At 38.8% G+C, this 18,407-nt stretch overlaps 2 protein-coding genes across 5 annotated transcripts in view; one reads left to right on the top strand and one right to left on the bottom strand.

Annotated features, from left to right (window-relative positions):
• LOC126248568 (spectrin alpha chain) overlaps positions 1 to 17,648 on the bottom strand; it is a 134,147-nt gene extending 116,499 nt beyond the window's left edge. For all 4 annotated transcript variants that reach the window (XM_049949666.1, XM_049949667.1, XM_049949668.1 and 1 more), the window contains exon 1: positions 17,553 to 17,648. The gene's annotated coding sequence lies outside the window, so the exon portion shown is untranslated. The remainder of the gene's footprint in view (positions 1 to 17,552) is intronic.
• A 235-nt stretch (positions 17,649 to 17,883) lies between these two features.
• The window catches only part of LOC126248567 (protein vav), a 181,567-nt gene continuing 181,043 nt past the window's right edge, over positions 17,884 to 18,407 (top strand). The window contains exon 1 of the mRNA XM_049949664.1: positions 17,884 to 18,228. Coding sequence (XP_049805621.1) covers positions 18,007 to 18,228 — 222 coding nt within the window. The 5' untranslated portion in view covers positions 17,884 to 18,006. The remainder of the gene's footprint in view (positions 18,229 to 18,407) is intronic.

The following is an 18,407-nucleotide window of genomic DNA, read 5'->3' as shown; positions in this document are numbered from 1 at the left end:
AAGCGCCATCAGTGAAGTTGTGATTTCGTTGTGTGTTACGAAAATGGAACAGCGGAATTTAGAGCAATGCTAAGTCATCAATTTTTGTGTTAAACTTAGAGAATCCGCGAGTGCGACCTTCGAAAAGTAGAAACAGGGCTATGGCACGAAACATTTCTGAAAGGCCAAGAACACGTTCAAGAGGAACCTCGGTAAGAAAGACCAACTTCAAAAACGGGCGATAAGTCGGACGTGTGAGTGCTCTTACGAGATCAGACTGACGTTTAACAATAAGGATGATGGGTGCCCTGTTGAACACTTTCACCGTATACCAAGTTTTGACCAAAGTTTTGCACATGCGAAAGGTTTGTGCAAAATGGTGCCGAAAAACACAACTGAGCGGAAGGACAAGTGAAGAAACGTGTGTGTTTATGTTCTTGAGAGGATTGTCAACGACCACTAATGGTTCAGTCGTGTGATCACTGGTGACGAATTCTCGAATTCCGAGTACGATCCTGAGACAAAGCGGCAAAGTGAGAAGTGTCACACTGAAACATTCCTCGTCCGAAAAATGCTGAGCTAGTCAAAGATCATAACGATGATTTTTTTAACAGTTGGAGTATTGTGCATAAAGAATTTGTTCCTCCAGGACAAACTATCAAGCAAGTGTTTTACAAAAATGTCCTCGAAAGGTTATGGAAAAGGGCGAATCGAGTGAGACCGGATATTGCAGACAAGTGGAAGCTGCATCACGACAACGCCCACTTCCATTGTGGAATTTTTGACCTCAAAAGGCATTCCTGTTCCACAGTCCCCCTATTCATCTGACCTGAGTTCTCGTAACTTTCTTTTCCCGACACTGAAAAATGCATTAATAGGATGTCATTTTGGGACTCTGGAGAGAATACTCAAAAGAATTTGATCGACATGTTAAAGGCCCGACCAGCTGAATCATTTCTGCCCTGATACAACGATCCCGCTGGTGTATAGCTACCGAAGGGAAACTTTTGAGGACAATATAGTTTGAAAAATCTTTCGTAGATTAAAATTCAGTCTCATTACTTTTCTCAGCAATCTCGTACGATGCTTTTGTGGGAAAGTGGGTGTCGAAATCACACTGCCACAACGAATGTGTTTCCTTCATTCAGAGTCAATACATGTCTTCCGAAAGCATCATCATGAAGTTCTTCGATCGACAATGAAGTTCGTCGAAAACTGCAACACATACGCAATATTAATTGAACTTTGTTAATGCTTATAAGGGGAGGCCACGACGTGGGGGTCATAGATTTACTTCACACTTTGTTCATCTTTAGTAGGCCATTGAAAGTACATCATGTGCAAGTAGTAAGGTGTACTACTCTGGCAATTCCAAAAAAATCGCAAGAGAAGTTTTGCGCGTCTGTTATGTGGATTATGTGTCTGTGCATAGGTGCCATACGTTAGAATTCCTGGTGGTAGATGTGATAAGCTTTCGAACTTCGTAAGACGAACGCTTATGAGGCGACGGTTCGACTCTCTCAGACTTAATTGTTACTCTATTTTTTCATCACCGGTCATATAATTTAATTTGTGACGTTTGAGAGGCAATATAATGAATAAAACCACATGTGTTTGCATGAAGTATTTACAAGAAATTTCAATTTTTGTCTTCCATGTCTGTATGACACATACCATGCTGCAACATGTGATGTCGAGAGCACATCTGACGAGTAAATTTTAGATTACTTTTTTGATCTGACACATTGTGACTTACTATATTACAAGTTGTGAAAAACGTCTTTCATCAAGCTTTGACTTATGCTTTAAAAGCCTGTCCGTCGTCCTTGAAAATCTGATTACAAATAGCAAGTAGTCAAATAACACGTCAGATTCACTACAACTTGATGAAAATGAAATATATTACCTCTCAAATGTCATATATTATATGTTACCAGTGATGAAAAAATATAGATTAAAAAACAAATATTAGCGGGATTCGAATCGTCGCCTCATCTACGACGCCTCTTGCAACGCGCGAACACTAGTCACTTGTCCCCAGTGACTTCTGACGGCCGGTATCTTCAAACAGATACATCAGTTACATAATAGATGCGTAAAACTTCTTTATCACAACGTCGTGGCCTCCCCTTGTTAATTCTTCAAAAAACAGCTGAAATGCATCGAACGACTGTCCATTTGTACATTCTCACAAACTTCTTTCTCAAACTAAGGCCCGCAGAGTATTTGTTTTAACTTTGAATTAAAGATTTCGAAAACATACGCATGATACGAAAAAATGTCCTAGATGAAAAGTTAACATTTTCGAAAGGGATATTTGTGCTAAAATGCCTTTTCCTCCTCCCCCGACTTATTTTCAAATCGGATCTTCCATTTTTATTGCAGATTCTGATTCTACGCCAAAAAATACCTAGGGTTTACCAAAGAGATGACGCTGTAGTCTACAAAATTTATTTTTTCCGGTTTCTGAAATTAAGAACTGACATATTTGATTCAACATTATATTTGCGATAACAATGTAAACATTTTCTAAACAGTTGACATTTTTGTTAAAAATGTAGGTTTGCAAATGTCATTGCACAGTAAAACTTTTACAGTTAAGATACGAAAATTTCTGGTTAATAAATTACTTTTAGCATGATCCAGGAACAACAACGTTGACATAATAGTTTTCTGTTTCCATCTGGGTGCTTTATTTCTGTGAGTCTCCTTGCCTCTCACCGTCGGGGTGCTTGCTCTCACCGTTATCGTAATTCACAACAAATGCTCAAAATTATGTCTTCCATTTCGATACATTTATTAATTTGAACTTTTGAGTTCTTGTACAGAACTTAAGAGCATGTCTGGCGTTATGTTTGCGTAGGCATTTCTGATATGTCCTATCATGTTCTGTCGAGTAGTTGGTACTTCTGCAATCACTTTGTCTTTAAGATAACCCCAGAAGAAAAAATTCGGCAAGGTAAAGTCGGCTGACCTAGCAGGCCATTTTATCAGACTGCCTCTACAGATCATGCAACCACTGAAATCGCGATTTAATTATTCTTGGGCTAATGCGGAGTAATGTACCGGACAACCATCATGTTTCAACCAACCACATATTCTGCCGCATTTTAAGGGGCACATCTTTAAACAGAATCGGTAGCTTGTCTTGCAATAAGTTACGACCTCTTTCTCCTTTCAATGTGCCTTCCAAAAATAAGAGACCGATTAGTTAGTCGCCTATGATATAGCACCAAACTTTAACAGACCAAGTACGCTGATAATCAATTTCACGTGTCCAGTGCGTGTTTTCCACACTCCGATAATGCATGGCTCGTAAACGTTGGCCCGTCGAAGAATATTACTAGACAAAAGAATTGCGTGTTTCTTTGCAATTGCACGACTGCCTAGTTGCCAATCCGATTCTAAAGATTATTTACACGAAGTTCTTGATGCATGGAGATACTGCAGGCATGGTATTTGTGACGTTTTAGGGTCGCCCAAACACCTGTGTGAACAATTCCTGATTAATGAAATATTTCTCGGATACTAGCATGTGTATTGCGAGCAAACGCAGCTATTACTATTTCATTAACATTTTTTATGGCGTCTTTCTTCCTTCGGCACTAAACTGTTTTACAACACGACAGAATAGTTTTAAGAGATCATGGCCTATCAACAAAACGTATAGCATTGATGCCAACCTTTGACACTCACAAGTCCCAACCGGGTACTCAAAATGTCCCTTTTCTGTATAAAGTGTCTCACGGTAAGGCAAAACATGTGACGCCTACTTGGGAGGGGAGGAGGGAGGGAGAGAGAATGGGTATAACAAAAGAAATCATGGACTGCGAACTAGTAGTAGAGTTTAGGGTGCATAGCTACAATAATTTCCAATCATAAGAAAATGAAACACCTACAGCAGTCCTTATATTGTCATTTATTGTGTAGCTACCAGTATCGGCACATCAGTGAAGGGGTTCTCACGATTCCATACATTCGATGTATCAGTGGCCGACAAATGGTCGTCTATCCAAACATCAACTGTCGTGCCCCAGACCTGACGCAAGAATGGACACACAAAAACAATATTTACTTGCATCCTTGTAATACATAATATAAAATCAGGGTTTATGTTATTAAAGTGCTTGCTTCTTCTTTCAGTACATACAGCTTTCCTTATGTAGAAAGGATGATCTTCACTACTCAAGGTTATATCTAACTTTGGCTCAGAAGGGGGTAAATTAGGCTGCCACATAAGTCTTTGGTCACTTACCTAATAGCATCAAAAGTCTGACAGATAGCCATATAGCATTTAAAAGGAAATTGAAATAATTTCTTAATGGCAACTCCTCCTACTCATTAGATGAATTTTTGGATATAGCAAGTGGGTAATTAAAAAAAAATGTCATGTAATATTTTGTATAATGTAATATCTTGTATAGACACCTTTTATTAAGCTGACATGTTTCACATCATTATGAAGTGTCGTATTCATGATCTATGGAACAAGTAATAATCTAATCTACTCCCCAAACGCATGCTCCTACCTCTTTTAGTCCCCAGTGCACATTTAAACTTTCACTTAATACAAGTTTTTCTTATTGTGAAGATTGAGATGTTTTTGTTCCACTTCGTAAGTTGTACAGTCTATTCTGTTTGCTATAAATGAGGTTCTCAGAACACGTATGGAATTTAAATTCTCACCACCAATTCTGTTCCGTTTCCTTGTTTTTGCATCCCTTACAATAGAAAATATTCTTTCAGCTTCTTCAGCATTAGAGTGTGGAAGTGAAAGAACCATCTTAGCGAGTTTACTGACATTTTGAAAACACAGCTGGTGCTGGAAGTCTTTCAACTTCGAGATTTTGCTCCACATACAATCCAAGTCCATTTCTGGAAGTTCCTTCTTCCTATCCGCGGCGTAAGTGGAAGACTTCTCCATTCAACTGCTAAGGTATTTATATAAAATTCTCCAAACTTTGAAGCAACACATGATACATCATTTATCTGGGACCTTCCGTAAGCTGCTAATGCAGTATTTGGCTCTATGACTTTTTAAGTTTCCAAAAAATTAATCGTGTACAGATATCAGTTTCTTCATTTCTTCGGTTGCTGCAATATGGAAATCAAAGCATTTGAGTCTTAGTTAGATTCCCTTTTCACATTCTCTAGGGGGAATTCGTAATAACTGTCCACATCCTGGTCCAAGATACACTGTTCCTAATAGGGGCTATAATAGCATGGTTGAAGTGTATTAATCTTGTGCATTTCAGTGAGGACGCCGGGGTTACAAAATTCTGAACAATGTTTTGAATCAGATGCAAAGAATCTTCTGAAAGCCTGTGAATTAATATTTTACTTGATTGGAAAGGGGTGTCAAAACTGTTGAAGTAAACCAAATCATACCTTATAAACAACATGTGAACTTTAATATACGAATTTTCTATTCGTGAAGAATCATTTCGGCAGACTAATTCATCTTCAATAGTTGCTAACTGGAAGCAATAAAAAAAAAAATCCCAATTTTACAGCAAACGAACAGCACATGCATGTAAAACAAGCTATGGTGCACCCGATATTTAAGCACCTTTGTACGTTCGACTCTTGAAATTCTTGTAAAATAGCGCAGCACGTTGCACTGGCAGATATGTGGCTTACCACGGACCTTATTAACTCTTCACAGGATCTAGGAAGCTTTTTACATGCCTTGCTTGCAATTAAAGCATATGAATGGCATATACAGTTGACAACAATCAGATTTCTTACAATATTCCTAAGTCTTGTTATGGCACAATTATGACTTCCCACCGTTACAGACACATTGTCACTTGCCACGCCAATTACATTTATAATTGGAATATCCTTCTCTTCCAATATGCTCTCCAGAGCTACGAATAGGTTTTCTGTCGAGCAGCCTTTGGCATACAAAGGGCTCAATTACAGAAACTGTGTTTTCACACGCCCGTCAATTGGCGACTCACATTTCACTAAAACGCACATATGTTAACTATGTGGTATGTCCGTACTCTCGTCCACCAGAACAGAAAATTTAATATCCTTTAGTAATCCCTTTTCCCTCCCTGAAAAGTATTTGTCAAAATGTCGCGCAAAATGGGAGCCATCCCACGTATTGGCAACACTGCTTACAAGGGCATGAGAGTTCACACGGTACCTATCTGTGGCAGGTATGCCTGTCACTATAATGGTTGTGGATTGTATTCCGTCGTTAGCCGAGTAGTGGCCTGTTCCAGTTCTGATTGAGCGATTCGAGGAGACTCACCGAAATCTAACATGGCAATGGTGTGAGGACTCATCAAAATCAATTGCAAAGGAAAAAAAAAAAAATTCGTCGACCACAGTGCCACCTACCTCGAAGGGAAGGAAATGGTTCGGATAAACCATAGGCATATTTTGATGTAGAACCCCAATCTCCAAGAAAAATGGGGGAGGGCGACTTGAAAATTAAAATTTGCGGGAAGGCAGTTTTAGTACAGACGCATGTCCCCTTTGAATATATTAACTTTTGGTGTAGAATCTTTATCGTATGATGGATACTTTTGAGATATTTGATCTTTCCAAGTTAAAACAAACACCCTGTACATTTCTTTGATTATGCTAGTTTGCTTCTAGTCTCCCTGCTTCATCTATCATACATTTCTTGTTTCTAAGGTAGCAGAAGTACTTCATTTTGTCTACAAAGTTGTTCCTATTTCCAATATTAAGCTTGTCACTAATCTCATTTCTACTGCTACTCAATTTTTCTTCTTTCGTTTGTTTACTTTTAACACACTGTGCACACTAGACTGCTCATTCCATTCAACAGGATCTGTAACTCATTTTCCTTTCTGCACGGGGTAGGAAACCAGACACTGAATAATATTAATATCATTTCTTGCCCAGTATTATAGTCCTTTTCAAAAACTTTTTATACTTACATTGTTTCTTCAATACACAGGCTGAATAGTACAACAGGAAAACATCAGTGTAGTCTTACACTCTTCTTACTGCGAACATGTGTCTCTGGGTCTTCATATTTATTGTTCCCTCTTGTTTCTTCTATATGTTGTATACTACCCATTTTTCCCAATAGTCCATTTCTATTTTTGTGATGGTTTCAAACACCATAAATCATATTACATTGTTGAATACTTTCTTCCATCATCAAGCAGATTGTCTGAACTGCCTCTCCGGATCCTTTATCTTTCTTAAAGCCAAGCTAACTGTCAAGTAACACAACCCTCATTTTCCTTATTATTCTTTGATCAGCAACATAAATGATGTGCTAAACTGATTATACTATAGTACTGTTCCTAAAAGGAACAAATTCTTTTATATTATTCTGTGAACTCCTTCTGTCTGCTGTAAACACTAACTCCCAAACACACCAATCTATGGCACAAAGTACACATTTTGCACTGTAAGTTTTGTATCCACTGTACATTAACTGAAGCAGCACACTGCTGAAAAACAAACTTTGAAACAAACAAAAATCTTGTTTCTCTATTCACTCACTTCTGACAGATGAGACATTTTACTGTGTCTGGAAAGTACAATGTCCAAACCACACAAACTGATTATACTACATGTGACGTAACTAAAATATTGTTTACAGTCTGCAGGATCACTCACTGATCCTCACATTACTGCTATAGCTTCAACAAAACAATTTTGCAGAAGAGCTTCGGTAAAGTTTGGAAGGTAGGAGACGAGATAATGGCAGAAGTAAAGCTACGAGTACCGGGCGTGAGTTGTGCTTCGGTAGCTCAGATGGTAGAGCACTTGCCCGCGAAAGGCAAAGGTCCAGAGTTCGAGTCTCGGTGGGCCACACAGTTTTAATCTGCCAGGAAGTTTCATATCAGCGCACACTCCGCTGCAGAGTGAAAATCTCATTCTGAAAACAATTTCAGTCCATCTGCTTTTAGTTTTCACTCTTGCTCCAGTCTGAGCTCTCACTCATTCTGTTCAGTTGGTCTGCTTTTAGGGTTCTGTCATTACATTCATTTTGCTCATAGCCTTCTGCTGGTGTAGCTCGTCTATTCTTTAGACCAACCTCGGGGACTTTTTTGAATAGCATTTCCGTTCGTGTAAGCCAAGCTGAGAGAACTTTTTTTTATATATAATAATGAGCAACAGACCATCAAAACTTATATTCAATCATTTGAACAATGTTTGTGACTAACAACAGCTTTGTGACTTTTTCTACGTAATTGTGTGTGAAGCAACATATGTTCACTTAAACTGTACTGTTAAGGTTTTACTTTTCAAATAAATAAGAACTATTACTATCCACATACATCTGTACTAACTATCTGTGCGTATACATCATTAGAGACTGAACGAGACCATCGTCATCCCAAGTAGAGTCCTAGAACCATGATTAAAGATAGGGAAACTTCCAATTTTGAACTTAAAAAGAAGCTTCTGGCTGTTCATTTTAAGGATAAGTCCTACAACAGCACTTTTAGGTGGCAATCCAGCAAAATTGCACAGTTACCAAGGGTTATTCCGCAACAGATGGTACTAGTTTTCACGGCATATTGACAATGTCTATAGAATAAAACACAATGGCACAAAGCTTTAACATCCCATCCACAATTAAGTCACTGGAAACAGAGCACAAGCATAAAATGGAGGAGGATATGGAAGGGAATTAACCACGTTCATCTCAAAGGACTCATGCTGGCTTTTGCCTTATGTAACTTAGGGGAATTATGGAAAAAGTAAATCTGGACCGCATGCAAGGATATGAATCCTGGTCATCCAGCATATTAAAATACTACGCCAACTACTTTGGTCACTGTGAAGTACACTGAATAAGTATCTGTCAAAACACATTTTTCAAACTTATTAAAAATATCAGACCGCAGTAGGGGAAAAAGGGGGTTTTCTTTGGGGGACACACATGTACCCATGGGATATGCAATCAACGATTGTCATGAAACATTCATTACCTTCACCAACACACAACAAAACTCTCACCATCCTGTCTAACCTAGTCCTCAGGTTATGCTACATATTAGTTACCACAACCACCATTAAAGAAAAAATAATGCCAATGGTAGTACACTGACCACAGCAGAATGACAGTAAAGCTAGCTTCACTGCACCATACAATACCAGTGACCTTCACCAACTGGTGGTAACAGCTTCCTGCTTATAGGATCCGGACTAATGATAGTTAACAATTACTTATATCTACACTGTTCATACTGCAGCAATCAGGCAAATAAGTGGAGGTACCCTATCTGTTTTTCATTGTGAAAAGGCTATGAGAAAATTCAACATTTTGGTTTTCATTTTCTTGTTGCCCATTTTGGTCTCTGCATTACCATTGTGTGTGACCTGTTAATATATCCTAATGCACAACGTTCTAGCTTGTGAGATAGGTACGTGGATCAAATCTGGGTGGCACATTTAATGACAACAGGCTGATACATCAGTCAGTTTGAGTATGGTGTTTAGGTGATTTTCTCACATTCATTTAGGCTGGTCCCTCTGCCTCAGAGAATATACAGGGTGTTACAAAAAGGTACGGCCAAACTTTCAGGAAACATTCCTCACACACAAAGAAAAAAAATATATTATGTGGACATGTGTCCGGAAACGCTTACTTTCCATGTTAGAGCTCATTTTATTACTTCTCTTCAAATGACATTAATCATGGAATGGAAACACACAGCAACAGAACGTACCAGCGTGACTTCAAACACTTTGTTACAGGAAATGTCCAAAATGTCCTCCGTTAGCGAGGATACATGCATCCACCCTCCGTCGCATGGAATCCCTGATGCAGTCCTGGAGAGTGGCGTATTGTATCACAGCCGTCCACAATACGAACACGAGAGTCTCTACATTTGGTACCGGGGTTGCGTAGGCAAGAGCTTTCAAATGCCCCCATAAATGAAAGTCGAGAGGGTTGAGGTCAGAAGAGCGTGGAGGTCATGGAATTGGTCCGCCTCTACCAATCCATCGGTCACCGAATCTGTTGTTGAGAAGCATACGAACACTTCGACTGAAATGTGCAGGATTTCCATCGTGCATGAACCACATGTTGTGTCGTACTTGTAAAGGCACATGTTCTAGCAGCACAGGTAGAGTATCCCGTATGAAATCATGATAACGTGCTCCCTTGAGCGTAGGTGGAAGAACATGGGGCCCAATCAAGACATCACCAACAATGCCTGCCAAATGTTCTCAGACAATCTGTGTTGATGACATGATTGCACAATTGCGTGCGGATTCTCATCAGCCCACACATGTTGAATTTGAAAATTTACAATTTGATCACGTGGGAATGAAGCCTCATCGGTAAAGAGAACATTTGCACTGAAATGAGGATTGGATACTTGAACCATTCGCTGAAGTGTACCCATGGAGGCCAATCAGCTGCTGATAGTGCCTGCACACGCTGTACATGGTATGGAAACAACTGGTTCTCCCATAGCACTCTCCATACAGTGACGTGGTCAACGTTACCTTGTACAGCAGCAACTTCTCTGACGCTGACATTAGGGTTATCGTCAACTGCATGAAGAATTGCCTCGTCCATTGCAGGTGTCCTCGTCGTTCTAGGTCTTCCCCAGTCGCGAGTCACAGGCTCGAATGTTCCGTGCTCCCTAAGACGTCGATCAATTGCTTCAAACGTCTTCCTATCGGGATCGGGACACCTTCGTTCTGGAAATCTGTCTCGATACAAACGTACTGCGCCACGGCTATTGCCCCGTGCTAATCCATACATAAAATGGGCATCTGCCAACTCCGCATTTGAAAACATTGGACTGACTGCAAAACCACGTCCGTGATGAACACTAACCAGTTGATGCTACGTACTGATGTGCTTGATGCTAGTACTGTAGAGCAATGAGTCGCATGTCAACACAAGCACCGAAGTCAACATTACCTTCCTTCAATTGGGCCAACTGGCGGTGAACCGAGGAAGAACAGTACATACTGACGAAACTAAAATGAGCTCTAACATGGAAATTAAGCGTTTCCGGACACATGCCCACATAACATCTTTTCTTTATTTGTGTGTGAGGAATGTTTCCTAAAAGTTTGGCCGTACCTTTTTGTTAACACCCTGTATTACACCACCAGTTAAAATATGTTAATACACAATTCACTGACAGATGGCAACTGCAGCTCCCCCTTTTAGGTTACCATTCCAATTATGTCACTATGAACAGCATCTCAGCAGATATTAAATAATAAAATATGCCAAATCCTGAAAAGCTGACCAATGCTATATGGAATAAACACTAGGGAAAATAAAGAAAGAAGTTACTTTAAAATTTTCTGAGTCTTCATACCCACCACTTCATAGCTGTTCAATGACTTGGATAATCTGTAGTAAGGTATGTCAAGATTGCTACTATTTCCGGTTCCATGAGAGTGTACATCTCTTCTACGCTGGTATTCTGATAAGTTGCTCTTTATATGCAGTAGGGCAGTGTAAATATACGTGTTTATAACAGTTAATATTTTTAAGTTGATAAACAGTGGTTTGCAGTGGGCCAGTTTATCACTGTTTGTGATAATTCGAATTACTTTCTTCTGAAGTACCAAAATGTCCTGAAGGTGTGAGATATTGCTCCATATTAAAAGCCCATAAGATATAATACTTTGAAAAAAAAGCAAAGTAGGCTGATCTTACATAGGCCGCAGGTACATGGTTTATTAAATTCTTTAACAAATACGCCACTCTAGACAGCCTTGCACTAATGTATTTAATATGTGGCTCCCAAGTCAATTTACTATCTATAACAATACCTAAGAACTTAACACTATTCTTGAAGTCTTCTACTGGCGGATCTCTCAAACTAAATACAATCTTTTGAGTTTTACTCTCATTAAGCAGGAACCCATTAGCTCGAAACCAGACTGATGCCGGTGATATTGTGTCATTTGCCACAGTTTGGAGCATATCAATGTCTGAGCTGATATTGAAAAAAGTGGTATCATCTGCATAGAGAATGGAGTGAGTATTTATGTAGGACGGTAGATCATTTGTCATTAGGATAAATAGCAGAGGTCCTAATACTGAGCCTTGTCGCACACCGCACTTAACTTCAGCTAGCTGTGATCTCTGTTTAACAATACAAACAATTTGTCTACGGTTGCTGAGGAAAGATTCAAAAATGTTGTCAACTTCACTGTTTATGATTCTGTAATAAACTAGTTTGTTGAGGAGTGAAATATGTAAGGGCATTATATGTATGGTGAAGACTTCTTATTAAGATGTTATTTCGACTTCATGGCCATAGTCGAGCTATTTCCACAACATCGTTAACAGGGTCACTGTAACATCTTATATTGCTGCATATTGTAGGTGTAACATACACTAAATTGTTACTTTCTCTAGATTTGTAACATCTCCGCAGAGGAATTTGTTGGTGAGCAATATTCGCTATGACATATTTAATATTTTCCATAAGATTACTATATAGAAAACAAAGAAATTATCACTGTGTGCTGTCCACCAATTTCCCTGCTAATGACGGCCTTTCCACATTAATTTCTTAAAGTTCTTGAGATAGTACCAGCTTTTAATTTTTCTGCTTGGTATACTCATCATTACTGTTTAATTTAATCTTATTGCTGCCTAAATTAAATTATTATAGCTGTTGCCTGGGAATGACTCCCTAACCTATTTTACTGGAAACACTGATTATTCTGCTTTTATGGCCCTCTGTAGCTTGTCGCTGTTACAACTACACTCTTATTACTGATTCCATTATGCCTGTTTTATCACCAACAAATATAAAATCATGGGCAGGTTGATTAACTTGCCATTTTAATTAACTTTTAAATGAAGGTATTGGGACAGTTTTGCAAAAAATTTTATCCCACACATTAGTTATAAAACTGTTACCTTCTACATACACAGCTGGGTGGCTGAAATAAACTATGGCACTACTGGCAAACAAGGCATTGTTGTACTGGCAAACAAGGCATTGTTGAAGTTCATAATACTGCCTTTCTTTTTTGAACAATGACATCACAGAGTACTTTATTTACGAAGGTTGTGGTGACAGACTGAACAGTAGCAATGACTGAGTTCTAAGTTAGATTTCACGGTGATGGCTCAGTTGTGAGCTGAGGGGACCAATAAATCTGTAATATCAATTTTCTATCCCTTTTTATACATCATGCATTCCCTCTCAAACTCTTGTTTTCTCACTGCATTTAGAAATTTTCAACTTTTTAATATGTTTGAATGTATTACTAATAAGAGTATCCCCAACCAAAAGCCTGTATTCCAACAATACTTTGGTGGTTTGAATATGCACTATTATACAATGTTATAATTTCCACAGTGGTCATGTAAAGCTGAGAAATAGTTGCTTTTTTGATTCCAAACAATGGTCAAAGGTTATAGTTTGCTCAGAATTCTTTACTACTTCCTCCAAAAATACATAATAGCAAACTCAGAAATTCTATAAAGTTTGCATTAGTTGTTGCAGATGAATCTGGTGAACAGTAAGAGTCAATTACACAACCTTTAGCCTATGCTTGCTAGTTAACCCCGTCTAGGTGGCTCTGCACAGAGATTCAACTATGTTGGTATGAAAATAATGTTTACTGCTAAAAATAAATCACCTCCAATTCCATATACACTGTGTCTTTGATAAATATTTGGGTTAGTCCTGTATATCTCCCTACTATTAATTTCTTGTTTTAGTTAACTTTCTCGTTATTACAGAAGCTGGACTGCTTAACAAAATTGGTTCAAACTCTCTGTAAATGCTTCCATAGTTGATCACTTATGTCTTAACATTTTCACCCGTTGAAAGCACCGGAGGGAGGGAGTGGGGTGGGGGGGGGGAGGGGGAGGGGGAGGGGGGGAGAGAGAGGGGAGGGGGGGGAGAGAGAGGGGAGGGGGGGGAGAGAGGGGGGAGAGGGGGGAGAGAGGGGGGAGAGGGGGGGAGAGAGAGGGGGGGAGAGAGAGGGGGGAGGGGGGGAGGGAGAGAGGGGGGAGGGAGGGAGGGAGGGAGGGAGGGGGGGGGGAGGGAGGGAGGGAGGGGGAGGGGGAGAGAGAGAGAGAGAGAGAGAGAGAGAGAGAGAGAGAGAGAGAGAGAGAGAGAGAGAGAGAGAGAGAGAGAGAGAGAGAGAGAGAGAGAGAGAGAGAGAGGGGGGGGGGGGGAGAGAGATATCAAAACAAATAATTTGGAACTATTCACATCTTAATTTATCCCTACTGAATGATGCGCAGTCACCTGATGAAAAACATCACTGGGTGTACTCCACACACATTCAATTGCAGTGGTAGTCAGCCTGAGACATTTAGACAAAATGTAACTTATTGCCCTAGGTCACAAATTTATGAAGTCCTAGGTTGTTCCGTAACCGTTTTCTGTCTCCAGCCTCTCACCTGACTCAGAACCATAACTCTTTGGTCAGTTCTAGAAAACTGATGCAGACCGTATGCGCTTCATCATAACACCATTAGCAACACAGCAATTTTTGCTCTTGGAATTATTTGTTCTGGCATGGGCCACAATTTAACATTGGTTGTACAAATGGGGTATACTGAAGTCTATGATATGGAATTTTGCTTTGACCAGTGATGCCAATGGCAATAAACAAGCACTCTGGCTGCAAGTTGCTATGGGCAACAAGAAGTTACCTTTTGAAAATATTGTAGTGACAGGCTGACCTATAACAAACGTGAAATATGTCACAGAGGCAAACTTGTATTTTTAAATGATGGTTGGACAACTTTATCTGAAGGCCATGGTCTAGCTGTTGTAAAAAAGGTGACGGTTTGGATGCAAATTGACAAAGCGGATAAATCTCTCTCTCTCTCTCTCTCTCTAAGTGTTCTGTAAATGTAAGCTTGTGATGAAACCCCGTATTTTCACACTGTAGACTGATACCTTAAAGTATTAATATTTAAAGGCATTAATAACACAAACATTCTTGCCCAAAATTCTAATATTTCCACTGGAGTCTCAGTACTTTTGTAGTTGAAATATGGATGACTGAATGATGTAATTGTCACCATATTAGTCAATAACAGCCCCATAAAAACCAGTCAGGTTAAATAATATTACACAATACTTCTATGTAGACATGTTCAGCTGCTGCTGAGATGGGCTTTTTATCACACGGCGAGTTTCCTGGGTATACTCACGTATTTATCCCTCCTATCACTTGATACTGTTTCTCTAGAAGGAGTTATTCATTATTTCTCATAGTCAAACCACAAACCATTAATAGCTTCCACTGAAAGTACTATCACCTGGAAAAGGGTTTTGAAGGCATCCAAACAGGCGAAGTGTGTCACACTGTCTCAAATTAACTGTCAGTCTTAGACAGCACTTCGTACTTGTTGGTATGGGCACTCTCCTGAAACTGCTATCCTTGTACAACATCTAGCCCTTGTGGTACATAAATCACTAAAGCCATACTTGTTGGCTAGTCAAATGTAGTGTATCTGTTGGTTACAGCAGATCATAGTAGAAAGGGTAGGGGGGGGGGGGGGGGAGGCTGGTGGTGGTGTCACCTTCCACTCCACGTGTGTCTTCTACAGCAGTTAACAAATCCTCATGACACAATGAGTTTTAAAACAAGTACTAAATCACGCTAACAGCAGATCTGAATGAGAATACTAAGTTAATAACACGTATCCAAACGAGTGTCACCTAGTATATTACCCACAACAAGACCTATAACAGGCTCAAAAAGGCTACATTTCACCTGTTCATACTCTTTTCAGGAAATATTTTGTGTATGTTGGTACATAATATTAGGATAAAACCATACAAAACACCCACATTATTTTCTCCAGGCAGACAGATGGAATTGACTTTTGGAGTCTTATCGCTGTCACATTTGCTTTTTTTACCATCACTTAATGCATTTACTATCAGACATGAATATGGATCATGCACACAACATTATTAGTCAAGGTTCAGTAGAAATCAGAATGACATAATTTTTCTCCTTTATTGACCACACCCCTTCACTTGACAATCAATGAAAACCAACAGAACTGACAAACTGATTGCTTATGCGGAAAACGACCTTCAATTTTGGCCAATATGTGACCACTATGTATTCAAGCAAAAGACCATAACATTAGCCAACTCATAGCAGACACGCACAATGAAAAAAATTCATGATGAAGCTGCTTACACTACTGACAGCATTATACACAAAGGAATGTTAATTAAAACAATTGTTTAGTTTCAATATTCATCATTCCCCTTATATACTACAGTTACTCATCCATAGCCCGTCCATGTGTATCAAAATCTAACATGTGGCACAGCCTGTCATTGTTACACATGTGACACAAAACCTTTTACAATTGATTGTAAACTAATATTTGTTTGAGAAAAAAATCGCATTAGTACACTTGTCATTATCACAAAGATTTACTTAACTGCCACAGTTTTGGTCACCGTATCAAGATCACCCATCATATCATTGAGGGAGTTCAAAATGAAATGTTAAATGAAAACTACAATGCAATCATTTGTTTCATGTACAAAAAGCTGCACATCACTGACAATCTCCTTAAAATGTGAAAACGGAAACAGTGTGAGCAAATGGATATCAAGTACAGAACCACACCTTGCGTCATATTTTGAAGGTTCTCAACAAAGGTGGGATTTACCATTATGCAGAAAAGGATGAATGAAAAGCGAAATGTAAAACTGTTTCTTTTCTCCTTTGCCTTATTCATTTATTTGTTCACACTAAATACATAACAAATAAATAAATATCTTCTACATAAATATTTAACTAGTATTAACGCAAAGATGGCAATATAAGTAACAAGTTTAAGATGATAAACTAGTTTAGAAGTAAATGATATCCGCCAAATACAATTTTGGTATAGTACCCCACAAATCGTAAAAATAGCGGAAATGTCACTTACGTAGGACCCCTATATGAAATGTAAGGAGTTAATATTGTGAAGTATGATGAAAACACAAGAAAATTTGCTCACCTCTACAATGCTACCAACAACCCTTTCTAGTGGCTACCAAACTTCAAACTTCTGTTTTAAAAGGAACCCCAATGCCTGTCATGTGACCGAGCAGGGAGCATTGATTGGCGAGGTGGGTGTGGTGCAGCCGTAAGACTACTGCATTGCTGTTTTTATGCAAGTCGATACATGCGGATGCGCTTGCCACAGAATACATACATATTAGGATAAGCTGTTATAGATTTTACGTGGACCGTGCGAACTGCTTAACTACTATTATTATTCTAAACTCTTCATTACTGAGAACTACGAGCTTCTGTATACTTTACCAATAAACAGAAAAGTGCACACTTAACAATAAACACTTTTTCGGAAATTAACACATTTACTGGTTAAACTTAGTTGAGATTCTGCAGCGAATCAGTCATATTTACGCCTGAAAATGACTTTTATGCTGTGTGGTATAAAGAACTAGTGCATAAAACTTTATGATTAACTAATTTTTCATGGCACTGTTAGGTACAATACGCCCTTTTACCCATGGGTGTGGCAGTTAGTGAGCATCTATACACCAATAATATTGGAATTACACATTTCTCTACAATTTTAATATGTATACACCCACAATATATATAAATACGCGAAACATACATACCAGACACCAGATATCCCAAACAATTTCACTTATTTCCAGGTTCGAATCACATTAACACAAACCACACTCGACACTTCTCCACTCAAGTAAGAGATAACGTCAGAGAGTGACATCACCACTTAACTATATCGATCACCACTGAAGGCAATATGTACGATATTAAAATGGAAGAAAATGAACGTGTGATTAAACTTCGAAATAAAATAGGATAGTAGCCATATATCTGAATAAAATATAAACATATTATTTGCAAAGGAAGTCGCCCCTTTACTAGGGGTGATGTTTATGTATATGTTTAGCAACGAGAATACTGTCTATGTGTTATCTTTGCTTGGGGTGGAAATGTCATGTAATGTGTTGTTAGTTGTGTTTATATGCAAAATATATCGGCTGTAGGAGGCAATAAGCAATGTGAAAACTATTGTAGTGCCATACAATAAATTGAGTGTAGAAAATGGCAGTACAGACATCTAACGAGCCGTGGAAAGAGTGTTCAAAGTGGTTGGTGAGGTGCGATGTCTTAAGACCTGATCACAAAACGAATTGGTTAGACGCTTCTGTACACGATTTAGCATACACACTTAGGGATGGTGTCCTTCTGTGTAATTTGCTCAATACATTGGAGCCAGGATGCATTGATATTAAAGATGTTAACCGGAAGCCTCAGATGGCACAGGTGAGATTAGCATGTTTTGTTTTGAAACAACAATATTATGTTAATAAGCAAATACATATATAAGTCATTGCGTAAATAATAGTGACTGTAAACTATCATATACAGTACATGCATGACTTTCACTGTAGTATTCTTCGTTGTATTGCATCCCGAAACGTTTCATCATCCATATACATTTA

This window comes from Schistocerca nitens, chromosome 3, assembly GCF_023898315.1.
Source record: "Schistocerca nitens isolate TAMUIC-IGC-003100 chromosome 3, iqSchNite1.1, whole genome shotgun sequence".
Classification (NCBI taxonomy): Eukaryota; Metazoa; Arthropoda; class Insecta; order Orthoptera; family Acrididae; genus Schistocerca; species Schistocerca nitens.
Note: the sequence above shows the minus strand (reverse complement) of the source record. Positions and strands in the feature narration are given on the sequence as shown.